This window comes from Labeo rohita, chromosome 13, assembly GCF_022985175.1.
Source record: "Labeo rohita strain BAU-BD-2019 chromosome 13, IGBB_LRoh.1.0, whole genome shotgun sequence".
NCBI lineage: Eukaryota > Metazoa > Chordata > Actinopteri > Cypriniformes > Cyprinidae > Labeo > Labeo rohita.
The window spans coordinates 1,872,444-1,885,047 of record NC_066881.1 but is presented as its reverse complement, the minus strand read 5'-3'; the positions used below and the strand labels follow the sequence as shown (position 1 = coordinate 1,885,047).

Below are 12,604 nucleotides of genomic sequence, written 5' to 3'. Positions count from 1 at the left end.
ATTGGTTAAAATAATGAGCAGCATAAAATATGATTTTCCCTTTTTTTAATTTGACTTCAAAGTTGAAAGTGGGCTTAATGGGTACACTTACCCTATATAAAACAGAAATGTACATAACTTTCCCAGCCCGGAAATCACAATTTTACAGATTCTCCATTTTAAGACAACATGAAATTTATAACTATATAAGCCAATTAACAATTTAATAAAACAGTAAACCTTTATTAAGTCTTTGTGTTACAGTGATTATGTCACGGCGAAGGGCTAGGTTTTCTTTGACACTGTGGATAGTTATTTTTGTATTTTTTTTTTTTTTAAGTATTTAAAATATTCACAACTTTGTTTTGTAATCATGCATGTATAAGTTTGTCACAGTATGACTGAAAGTACAATAAAAATCAAACAACTTTATTGTGTCCTTTTCTGACACTCAGAACAGAGCAAACTATCACCCGGGTAGTCGTGCGGCACACAGATAGGACACATCAGTCACAGAATGATCTTACCAGACCTTTATTCATACAGTCAAAAAAAAAAATAATAATAAAAATAATAATAGATCACTTCAAATGACACTTCTGCCCACTAAAAAATATGCAGGTAGTAACAGGTGCTGCTGGCATATTCTCAACATCCACTAGAAAGTCATGAATACATTAGTAAAAAGAAGACTGTGGAAACAGGAAAAGTAACCATTATTCTTAAGAAAAGAAAGAATCAGTTTATAATGATAATTGTATCCTTATTGTATATTTAAGATAACCAAGCAATAACATGATCAGGAATTATATCAGATAAATAAAGTGCCTTTAGTTCGTTGTAGTGTCGCCATCATTTCACTGCAGCGAATGAGAAAACCAACAAGAATCACATCGAGCCGGTTAACACGAAGCTGATGAGCACTGTAAACATGAAGGCCGCTGTGGCGAAGTACCATGATTCCACATTCAAACATAAATGAAGGCATGCGATTCATGAATAAATACAATCAATCGAAAGTTGAGCCACATGAAATAAATGAACAAAGTTATGAAGCACAAAACCTGCTCAAACTCATCTCGCTCATCAGACATTACTACATCGAGACGGTAGGGAAGAGTGAACAATTCCTATGACTGACTTGTATTTTAGTACATTAAAATAGAAAACTCAGAGAGGGAATGTTGGCTTTATGGACAATGTGATGGACCCGAATTTAGTAAAACATTTAGCACATACATTTTCAGTAACATCAAACAAGATCCGTTAGTGTGCGTTTCTAATGGCTTCAGTGGTTAAGGCTTTGGGACTTTGGGAGACTAGTTTTTTTTTTTTTTGTAATCATAGATCCTCTAGAAACGTACATTTTTGTTTCACGTACATAAAACATACACTTCTGAAATGTTCCTTGGTGGATTCCTGTACATATATAAAGCCCAATACTGTGCTGAACCTCATTTTTCTATCAGTGCAATTTAGTCCGAGATTAAACAGGTGACGCGTGACGTATCACAAATTCTAAAAACTTGAAAGTGAGTTTTATATATTGATTGGAATTTCATAGGTCTAAGTGGATGTTAACAGTAACTTGCTTAAAACGTGTATTTGCTTTCCAATAATATCAAATATCAATTGCAGTAATTCACACATAACAGACGTCATGCAGATACAGAACTTTAAGCTGACTGTCTGACATTTCACAAATGCAAAAATATGTATGCAACATAATGAGTGGTGCACATGAAAAAGTGTAGCAGTGAGAAGGGCTGGGCGATATATTTAATATTCACTATACATTTATGATGACTTCAGTCCAGTTTTAATTTGGCCTCTGAACAGCTAATTAGACATGTTCACAGTCTAACATACAGTACGAGAGCATTACGACGGAGATGTTTTAATAGCACCGCATTTAAACTTAAGCTGGAATAACAGCATTAGAGTGATTAAGATGTACAATATTTTGAAGACTGGTTTCTAAACTTCCTTTACATTTAAGGGTTAAAATGCTTCAGTAAAAATAGAAAAATTCATCTGTTTATCTAGAGAAAACAGTGTGAAAACAAATATTTTATATTTTACCATTTAAAATAACTGCTTACTATATGAATATATTTAAAAATGTAGTTCATTCCTGTGATCAAAGCAACATTTTTAGCTTCATTTCTCCATTCTTCAGTGTCACATCAATCTATTATGCAGATTTGCTGTTAAAGAACCTTTTTTGTATTATTATTATCAATATTTAAAACAGTTGAGTACATTTATTTCAGGATTCTTTGATGAATTGAAAGTTCCAAAGATCAGCATCTATCTATAACTATACAATACAACACACATATACATATATATACATATACATATTCATATTCAATATTCAATATTCAGATAGAGAGCAGTTATTTTAAATAGTAAAAATATTTCAAATTTTTGCTATTTTTGCTGTACTTTGGACCAAATAAATGCAGGCATGGTGAGCAGAAGAGACTTCTTTAAACCATTAGTAATCCTACTGTTCAAATACTTTTGACTGGTAGTGTATATTCATAAAGGTTTAATAAAATCAAGATGTAATTTTCAGCAGCTGTATCGCCCAGCCCTAGTATGCTGTTTTATGCTAAAATATCTGGACGGTGTTGCCAGTCATCAGCAACTAAAAAAAAAAAAAAAAAAAAAAAAAAAAATTAACTTTCTCCCAAAAGAATATGTTTCTATTATCCTGTCTCTTGCATTTGGTATTGTGTTAACAGAGTTTCAGACAGAGGGTGTTGACTTCATCCAAAATATTTAAAAATTGACCTGTTCAACCATTTACCAACACTATTTACATTTCTTACAGGTACGATGAGTTTAGAAACATTTTGGCACTGTGTTAAATGTTATGAATTTAAGTAAGTCATTACTTTACTACATTTTTCATACAAAAATACCTATAAGAACATGTGGATTAAAATTTGCGACAACGTTCATATAAGAAACAACAAATGAGCATTACTTTTAAGGGAAGATTGTGATAGCAAATGATGCATCTCCATCAATACTAACATATTGCACAAACGATCAACAGTCCAAATGCACAAATGGTGTGTTAGAAATCGTATTTTTTTCTGTTGTCTGTAATCTTATTCGAGAAAATTACCCTGCTGTGTACCACATGAAATAATGCACATCTGAAATATTTGACTGTGATAAAATATATTTGCTTTTCATTAAATTTTGAGCCACAATTTTTGTTAAAATGTGAGGAAGGGCAGTGTCCAAAAGATTTACTCGTCAATACGCGTACAAAAATAGCTCAACTGACCTCCAATTTACCGTCACGAGGGTTGCTTTTGACTTTTAGGACCAGTCAAGTCGTATTATATTTTATTCTTTTTGCAACTGTGTTTGTTGCTGCTAGTGTCGTAAGCAGTGTCAGCCAGCAGAGGGCGCCAGCAGCCTACAGCAGGAGTCCATGACATGATGAAACACACATTATGACAGATCTGCTCTGGATCACGCACGTTCAGAGCGGACACGGGACTTTTCTTGAACTCTAGTTAGCGCTAACGAAGCCTCGTATCGCCTGCGGCTCATCAATTCCCCACAAGGCATACCGTGAATCGAAGACATTCTACAGCAGTCTGCAGCTACCGAACGGGTTTTTCGTTTTCTTGGTCCTCTGCTTGTTTGGTCGCAGGTTTATGACCTCGCGCCCGTTCAGATCGCTGGCGTTCTGGTTGGGATGACTGCCACCGGTAGTGTTGAAAACACCTGAACAACAACAACAACAAAAAAGTGAAGTCACACTAAAGCTAAATAAACACTGGCAGTGTTGTGATAAAAATAAAATAAATACATAAATGTGATGTGATCTAAGAAAACCCAACACATGGTGAAATTGTACTTTTTTTTTTTTTTTTTTTTTTTTTTACAAAGGGTTCAAGCCCTTTCCAAAACTGTTTTTATTTTGTCTATAGTTTGAACACAACTAAAGTTATGGCTCTTAAGTTGGCTGATCATCTGATCCTTCATGTCTGGATGGGAAATAGTCCATTATAATATTGTTTAGGGCTCTATTTTTCGAATTTCCTGAAAACGTCCCAGCGCGACATCCGACGGGTTGCATCACACATATAACGGAGCGTCTTGTTGGCAGAGGCTATTTACACTAACTCCGCCCACCAACGTGTGATTGGGCTAGTCAACACTGCAAAAGATGATAGTTAAACATCAGCTCCAGTGGCACAGATGGTAAAGCACATGCTAAAAAATGGCTTAAAGTCAGTTAAAGTCGGTCTTTTTCTGTAGTGTGTCAGTAGGAAATATCAGATTACATTTCCAAACATTCATTTTGCCATTAATCGTAATAATCCAGTGAGATTTTTGTTTGCACAAGGAGTCTGACAACAGCGAGTGCTCTGCACAGAGATCTGATCTCATCATCATCCAGTCTGTCTCTGGAATGACATGAAGAAACAGAACAAACTCAGACAGACTAAATCCAGAAGAACTGTGACAAAGTCTCCAGGATGCTTCAAGAAACCTGCCTGCAAAGCTGCAGCACTGTTAAAAGTTTTAGGCACTTGTGTAAAAATGCTGTAAAATGAGGATGCTGTCATAAATAGATTTTCTTTATCAATTACCTTCTATTGACTAAATGAAATCAACATTTGGTGTGACCATTCTTTGCGTTTTCAGCAGCTTTTGCCCTAGGTGCACTTGCGCAAAATTTTTCAGGTAGCTTTGCAGGTAGGTCTCTTGAAGCATCTTGGAGACGTTGCCACAGTTCTTCTGGATTTACTCTGTTTCAGTTTGTTCTGTGTCTTCATGTCATTCCAGGAAGACTGGATGATGATGAGATTAGATCTGTTGTCACACTCCTTGTGCAAACAAAAATCTCACTAGATTAATACAATTAATGGCAAACAGAATGTTTGGAAATGTAAACCGATATTTTTTACTGACACACTACAGCAAAAGATAGAAATAACTTACTTTAAACCATTTTTTAGCTGGTGAAAATACTAGTGGCCTAAAACTTTTGCACAGTACTGTATATTTAAGCTTTTTAAAATTTCTAATTAAAACAACAGAATAAGAACAAGTAGAATAAGTTACCAAACAAATTAAATCAGTATAGAGACAGCACAGAAGAACACAAAAGTGTCTTGTAGGTGTATTTTCCAAAGTTTAACGAGGCTCAGAGGTGGCATGAGTGCAATCAAATTCATTCATTTATGTTGAGATTAGTGTTTTAAATACAGAAATATTAAATGATTTAACTGAAAAGATGCTGAAAAATGGAGCTAAATCTGCCAGTAGGTGGCGGCAAGTCACTGATTTAATTACTGAATCATATAATTCGTTCGAACGGCTATTTTATTTTAGGAATAAAGCAAGTGACTGTCTTTATGAATGGGAAATTAAATCATTGACTCACTAGATTTGTTTTAAAACACACATTCATAAACGAAACACTGCTGTGTTTGAATAGAGATGCACAGCGGCTCAGTTGACTTGTTTCAGACAATGTAAGTCACTTAATAAAAGCTTCTTGTTTATTCAACTGTTGTTTTAAATCAATATCTCATTTACAAACTCCCTTAAAAATCATTAAAAGCTGTCACTCATCACTCAAGTTCTATTATAATCAACAAAGCTGTCTACACGGCACAGTGAATCTCTTATTTACACTCTCTCTACACTTTGTTTATGAAAGGATTGTGAGATATGTGTGTGATACATTACTCAATGCTGCAAAAACATGTAGAAACCTCTGAAGTTCCCCTCAGCGCAAACACAAATATGCTGATCGCATCAGGCGCACATGGTGCTCCTAAATATTTTTCAGTAGTTTTCAGTCACATTGTTATTTTCACTTTGTGTAAATAGTATCTAATTGCTGTTTTTACTTAATATAAATAGAATCTATCACTATTTAAACTTGTAAGTAGCTGCTGCCTAAATATAATGTCATCACTAATAATCAAATAGCAATAATGCTGTGAAAAATCCATAACTGCACCTGTCTGGAAACTAAAAGCCCTTTTTGTTTACTGCTTGTAATGCATTTCTTTGTTTCTCTTTATTCCTCTTGTCCTTCTTATAGTAATTTAATAAAAAAGAACAAATAAAGTTTGTAGTCTTTAATTAATAAGAAATGTGGATCAAGACTTGTTTTGGAACTGAGATCTCCTGGGATTTCTAAAGATTCCCATCCACAGAAATAAATAAATAAATAAAAATCGTACCTATTTTATTGCTGGATGTGTGAACAACCTCCGTCTCCTCTGCTGACTGTTGCTTGAGTCGTTGCAGATATTTGTCAGCTAGATACTTAAAAACTACATTAAAAAACGCGTATCAAATTAGTTATTTTACAGTTGAGCACAAATCAGTATTTTTTAAACTGAAATGCTTTATCTCTCACCTTCATTGACGTTCAGATCTTCTTTCACTGACGTCCGATAGAATCTTAACTTCAACCTCTTAGCGAGACCTTCAGCTTCTTCACTGAAGCAATGACGCAGGAGGTTTGTCATCAGTGCATAGAGTCACTAAAACTGTGCATTAAAGAGCATTACTGAACTCTGACTGGTTTAAATCTTACTTTTTGATAACCGTGTCGTCCAGTAGATCGATTTTGTTCTGCACCAGGACGGTGGGAATGTCCCCGACCTCAATCTCCACTTTCTCCCTCCAGCTGCTGATGGCCTCAAAGGATTCTCTGTCGGTGGTGGAGAAGACCAGCACACAGGCCTGAGCACCTGCAGGACCAAACACACGTCTCAAACCCATTCAAGCCTCGAACCTCGCAGCCAAACACCCGCCCACAGCTGAAGAAAAAGATAGCAGCATTTCTAACAGTCTCACCTCTGTAATAGGCTTTGGTGATCGCATCAAACTCCTCCTGTCCTGCCGTGTCCCACAACATCAGCCTGACGTCCTCGCCATTAACTCTGAAACACGTGCAAACAAACGTAAAACCGTTACATGCACTGGGCGAATATCTAAAAGATGCTGAATTACAATAAATAATTGGGTCAACCTCAAACAAAAATGGTAAAATAATTTTCCAGAATCCGTTGGGGCCACCCAAAAGGGTAGAGCTGCAATTCAGATCTGCTTTCATTCTCGGTTTGACTAAGCATTGAAACAGATAAAGCCACCGACAGCTCGTTTGTTCCTTGTTTCGTTTTGCATGTACAAACAGTAAACCGCAAAGATTTTCTCTGGCATTCACTGCCGATAACACATCGCACATTACATCGGAAAGAGACTGCGATCCAGGAACTACTGCTAAAAAAGCAAGAGGATCTTCTTTTCCCGAGGGGTTGCCTGAGCGTCACCACATGTTATTCGTCATAACCCATATTTAAACGGAAACAGGAAGTTTCTTTACTGGCATTTACTCCAAGTTGTGAATGATTCAGGTTTGATGCTTAAAATATTGTACCTACTGTGTAGTCAGTGCTGGGTACTAGTAACTGATTACATGTAGTCTGGATTACGTAATCAGATTCTAAAAGTACTTGTCATTCAGAGTATTGTGACCCTGGACCACAAAACCAGTCATAAGGGTCAAATTTTTGAAATTGAGACTTGAATAAATAATAAATATATAAATAATAGCTATGAATGAATAAATAAGCTTTCCATGATGTATAGTTTGTTAGGATAGGACAATATTTGGCCGAGATACAACTATTTGAAAATCTGGAATCTGAAAAGAAATTAAATCAAAATATGAAGAAAATCACCTTTAAAGTTGTCTAAATGAAGTTCTTAGCAATGCATATTACTAATCAAAAATTAAGTTTTGATATATTTACAGTAGGAAATATCTTCATGGAACATGACCTTTACTTAATATCCTAATGTTTTGTTTTTTGCATAAAAGAAAAATTGATCATTTTGACCCATACAATGTTTTTTTTTGGCTAATGCTACAACTATACCTGTGCTACTTAAGACTGGTTTTGTGGACCAAGGTCACAAAATACATTTAAAAATGATCATACATATTGTGTTCTGGACAAAAACCATTTCAAACCTAGAAGACTTTGGATGCGTATCCAAAGTCTTCTAGGTTTGAAATGGTTTTTGGTGTTGTTTCTGTGTTTATTAATGTTTGTTAATGTAAAGGACATTCCTAAATGTTTTTGTGAGTCAAACTCCTTAAAATAAAGAGTTTAGTTAATATTTCAATAATTTTTATTTTTATCAACTCACTGCAGTTTGGGAAACCCTGGTGTAACGTGATGTTTAATGCGTTTTGGTCACACTTTATTTTGGGGTGTCCTTGTTACAGTGTAACTATACATTTAAGTACTGAGTAATAATAATTCACTACATGCACTTACTATATGGTTAGGTTTGTTTTGGAAGTGGACTTCACCTTATATGACCAAATATGAATTCCAACAAAAAGTTTCTGTTTTAATGGTGAAAGAGTGCAAGGTAATATGAAATGTAGCTAAACGTCATATTTGACTCTTGTTTTACAATTTTAATTGACTCACAGTATCATTTACTTTATCGTTTATGTATCAATTATGACGCAATTAAGATGCAACAAAAAACATGAATGGAGCTGATTCGGCATATTATGCATAAAATAAGGTCAGCACTTAATGCGTGCATATTTTAAAATACAAAAAGCATTATTTGCAAATAGTTAAAATTGATTTCTTTACAATAAAATTATTTTTGACTGTTCTTCTTTATTTTTTTAACTCCCTTCAAATTTGTTAATTATTTAATTTCTTTAGATCACAAAAAAAAAAAAAGTGGTTTGGTTCCCCAAAATGTTCAAGATAGCCTTGCCTATTGGCTTATATAAAATGTCTTGATTAACAGCCAGAGATTTAAAAAAACAAAAACAAAAAAAAAAAAAAAAAAAAAAAACACATTTGATATCACTTCTGGTTCATTTGTAAATCTGTCAAATGACGATGAAGGTCAGTGCATTGGTTTGTGGGATGCATAACATAACCCAGGTGGTGCACTCATTGCACAAATGCAGTAGGTCATTCTGGTATCCGACACAGAAAGCGTGCATACCGTGCACAGTTCACATACTGCAAAAATACTTTGCTTTAGTAATGACAGCATGCGATTACAAATATCATCATGGATTATTCTGTTTCTAAAGAAATACTTTTCTTCTTCCAGGTAAAAGGGGTAAAAATAGCATTTTAAGAAACTGAGCAACAAAGACATGCAGCCAGCCTTAATGCGGCCCATCTGCAAATGACTGCCGAGCAATAAGGTTCAAACATAGAAACCAAAGAGCGCAGACAAAAGAAAACCCATAAAAGCATTTCAAAGTGACCTGACTGAGGTTTAAAAAGTATGCTTACATGATCTGTCTTTCCAGAAAGTCAACCCCGATGGTCTTTTTGTAGTCTTTCGTGAAGATGCCCTTGCAGTATCGCTGGATCATACTGGACTTCCCGACCGCACCGTTCCCCACCACCACCACCTTGATGGCCACTTCCATGTCCTCCTCCAGCATGGCTGCAATGTGCCTGCTTTTTTTACGTCACTTCGGCCGGGCTTACTGCTGCTGTTGGATCTTCTCAACTCTAGCCTGTTGTAGGATAGCAACTGATAGATCAGTCATAATCCCACACATTATGACACATCAGGTGTCACTTCAATGTACAGAAGCACATCTTCACCACATCTGTTGGCAGGATGCAAAAAAAGACGCATCATTTTTTATTCCTGCATCATGAGTAGATGTGATGTATTAGTCTCTGAGTGTTTTGGGTCAGTTTCCATTGAGTCATTCACCATGGCTGGGTTCCCACATCATGCTGTTTCTTGCATGGTTGATTTACAACTGCATTTTTGTAACAAATAACCCCATTTGACCAAAATTCTGTATGTGTGCCTGGATTTTACTTTATTTGCAATTCCTGTTATTCTCAGGGGTGATTGTGAGTAATATAATCCAAAAGACATATTGTTTAAACCAGTATAAATTGTTGAAGGAAGTGCAACAAATACTACTTTAATAACATACTACAGATTAAACATTAAAACTTTAATTATATATATATATATATATATATATATATATATATATATATATTTTTTTTTTTTTTTTTAATTACAGTAATGATAGATAGATGATAGATAGATTAATAGACAGACACACAAATAAATAAAAAAGATAATAATAATATAAAAATAAAATAAAATAAAAAGGATTCCTTTTTATAAGCAAAGTGGAAGTTCTCTTTTTCTTTTGGTTTTGGGGGAAAACAGAGATGTTTTTGAGAGGTCGCATGAGATTTACCCATAAAGCCCCAGCTTTTACCCTCAAAATAACTTGGTTGCAATTCAACACTGCATTCAATAATTGCTGAACTGCTGTTAATATAGTCACGGTAATAAAACCAGCGTGATAATCTTGCCAATTTCATCAATTGTGAAATAAATTCAATTTTAGCTGTAAAGTAGCTCTACTGAAGATAATAGCGTCATTATGCAGCTCAATTCAGTTCAATAACAGGGTGAATGTTGCAAAGTTCATTAGTTATGAAATGAACTCAGTTCAACTATAAAGCAGCTCTACAGCAGCTGACACTGTCATTATTCAGCTCCTGTCAGCTCAGTGTTTGATTCAGATCAATAACTGTGTAAAGTCTGTCAAATCTGAATCAATTTCATCTGTAAACAGAAGACAGCAGTGTTGTTACTGAACTCAAGTCAGTTCAACACTGATGTTGCAAAGTTGTGAAAATGAATTTGCAGCAGCTTTACAGAAGACTTTTTCCCCTCCAGCAGGAGTCTTGAACGTGAACACAAAAATGCAATCCAAGAATGCTGGATAGATAGCAGCGAGACAGTAGCGCCTACATATTAGGTTACGTTACCGAGGCCTCCCGCGTTTCTGCTGGGTAACTAAATACAGCAGCCAACCTGAGATAACAATAACACGCATGAGACCGTCACAGCTGCACTCGCTGTCTCCATAGGATCTGCCATCATAAAATAAACTCACGAAAATGCTGCTGCCTAAAATTAGACTCAAATCAAAATCAGATCTTTCAGATTATTAGCCAATTTCGAAATTATTTTTATTTTCCTAATTATTTAATTCATAAAATGTTTTTAATGCATTATTACTGTTAATAGAATACTTTTTAAATTCAATATTTTTTTTTATTACTGAACGTTTTTATATATTATTTTCATTTGACTTCTTCATTTATAGATCAATGTAAACCAATCTATTTTTTAAAAATATGTTAAGAAAGCATTTCACTGACACGATTAGATTTCCTTCCTTCCGTTTGGTTCGGTTTTTAGAACAAAAGCCGGATCACAGCGTTCTTTCTTGACAGGTGTTTATGAGGTCTGTCTGTCTGAAGGAGCGCCTGCGTTACTGCCATGGCACTGAGATCCACGTAACCAAGGAAGTCGGTGTGATATACAGAGCGCAGTCAGTCACTCAGCGGGGCTTTATTTGGCAGCCGGGCAGAAAACACATGGATCACTCAAAGACAAATGTACGAAATGCTCTGAGCACCGAAACTTCAAGGAATCCTGTCTGCTTGTTTAAAGCAGCTGTTCGTGCTCAAATTACACATATCACACAACGTCTCACACAGGATTTCATGTGTTGCAGTCAGTCCATTTAAGGGAAAGTAACAAACAAACAATGGAGGGCTCTAAGGTTCAAAGTACCATGGTATTATCTGTATCCATCACCATATTTTTGCATGGGTCACTGTCATTGCAAAAAGTACAGTTTACCAACTTCATTTACCATAGTATTAGATGCTACACCAAATTACTTCAAATAACTCCAAGAAACCACCATTGTTTTAAACTTAGTTCTTGTGAGACATTAAGTAGTAATATTAACAACTTAGTTACTTACATAAGGTTAGGGTTTGATTTAGGGTTAACTGCTGGTAGTTAAGCACAGCTTTTATCAATACAGTAAGTAGATGTAACAAGGACAGTCTAAAATACAGTGTTACCGAGAACCGCACTGTGGTGACACAGTTATAGATGAGATAGTAACAGCATGAGGAGGATTACCATAGTATTTGGATGGTACTCCAGTGTACTTGAAATAATACCATGGCACTTTATGTTAGTGACAAAAGCGATGTGTGTAAGATCGTGGCGGTGTCTCACCTGCATTGGCGTTACCAGGTTACATTGTTTTCTCTTTGAAGATCCGACGCGGGAATAATCATGAACGCCCGACGTCCAGATGATCACCCAGACACACAGCTCTAGTGATTTATCAGTCCAAACACATCTGCTGAATGTAAATATAAGCCAGCAGCTGTACGGAGAGAGCTTTTTGCGTTTTCACAGTTTATCGAAGGAGTGGCCTCCTCCTCCTCCTCATGCACTGCTCTCCTTTACCGCTTTCTCCTTCTCTGTGCTGCACAGACTAACGATCCCGCTCCAGCCTGGATACTCCAGAGTCAAACGGGCTCCGAGGGAGCAAATGTCTACGGAAACAGCAGCGTCTTAACGTGCTTTACGGGCATTCGCGACTGTGCGTGTCTGATCCGTTGAGCGGCGGGGCCGCGGCAGCAGCGTGAAGAGCGCGACCACTCAGAGCGGTCTGTCGCCCACCACACAGACCCTTTTCATAATAAAAGTCTCT

At 36.0% G+C, this 12,604-nt stretch overlaps 1 protein-coding gene across 1 annotated transcript; it reads right to left on the bottom strand.

The window, feature by feature from the left end:
* Nucleotides 1-497: 497 nt before the first annotated feature.
* rab23 (RAB23, member RAS oncogene family) lies at nt 498-12,563 on the bottom strand. The gene is made up of 7 exons (XM_051126192.1): nt 12,121-12,563; nt 9,324-9,553; nt 6,835-6,920; nt 6,572-6,728; nt 6,392-6,474; nt 6,213-6,305; nt 498-3,732 (listed from the first exon to the last, which is right to left on the bottom strand). Exons 2-7 carry the CDS (start codon nt 9,476-9,478, stop codon nt 3,593-3,595), a joined length of 714 nt encoding a protein of 237 aa, XP_050982149.1. The 5' UTR covers nt 9,479-9,553; nt 12,121-12,563; the 3' UTR covers nt 498-3,592.
* Between the last annotated feature and the right edge of the window lie 41 nt (nt 12,564-12,604).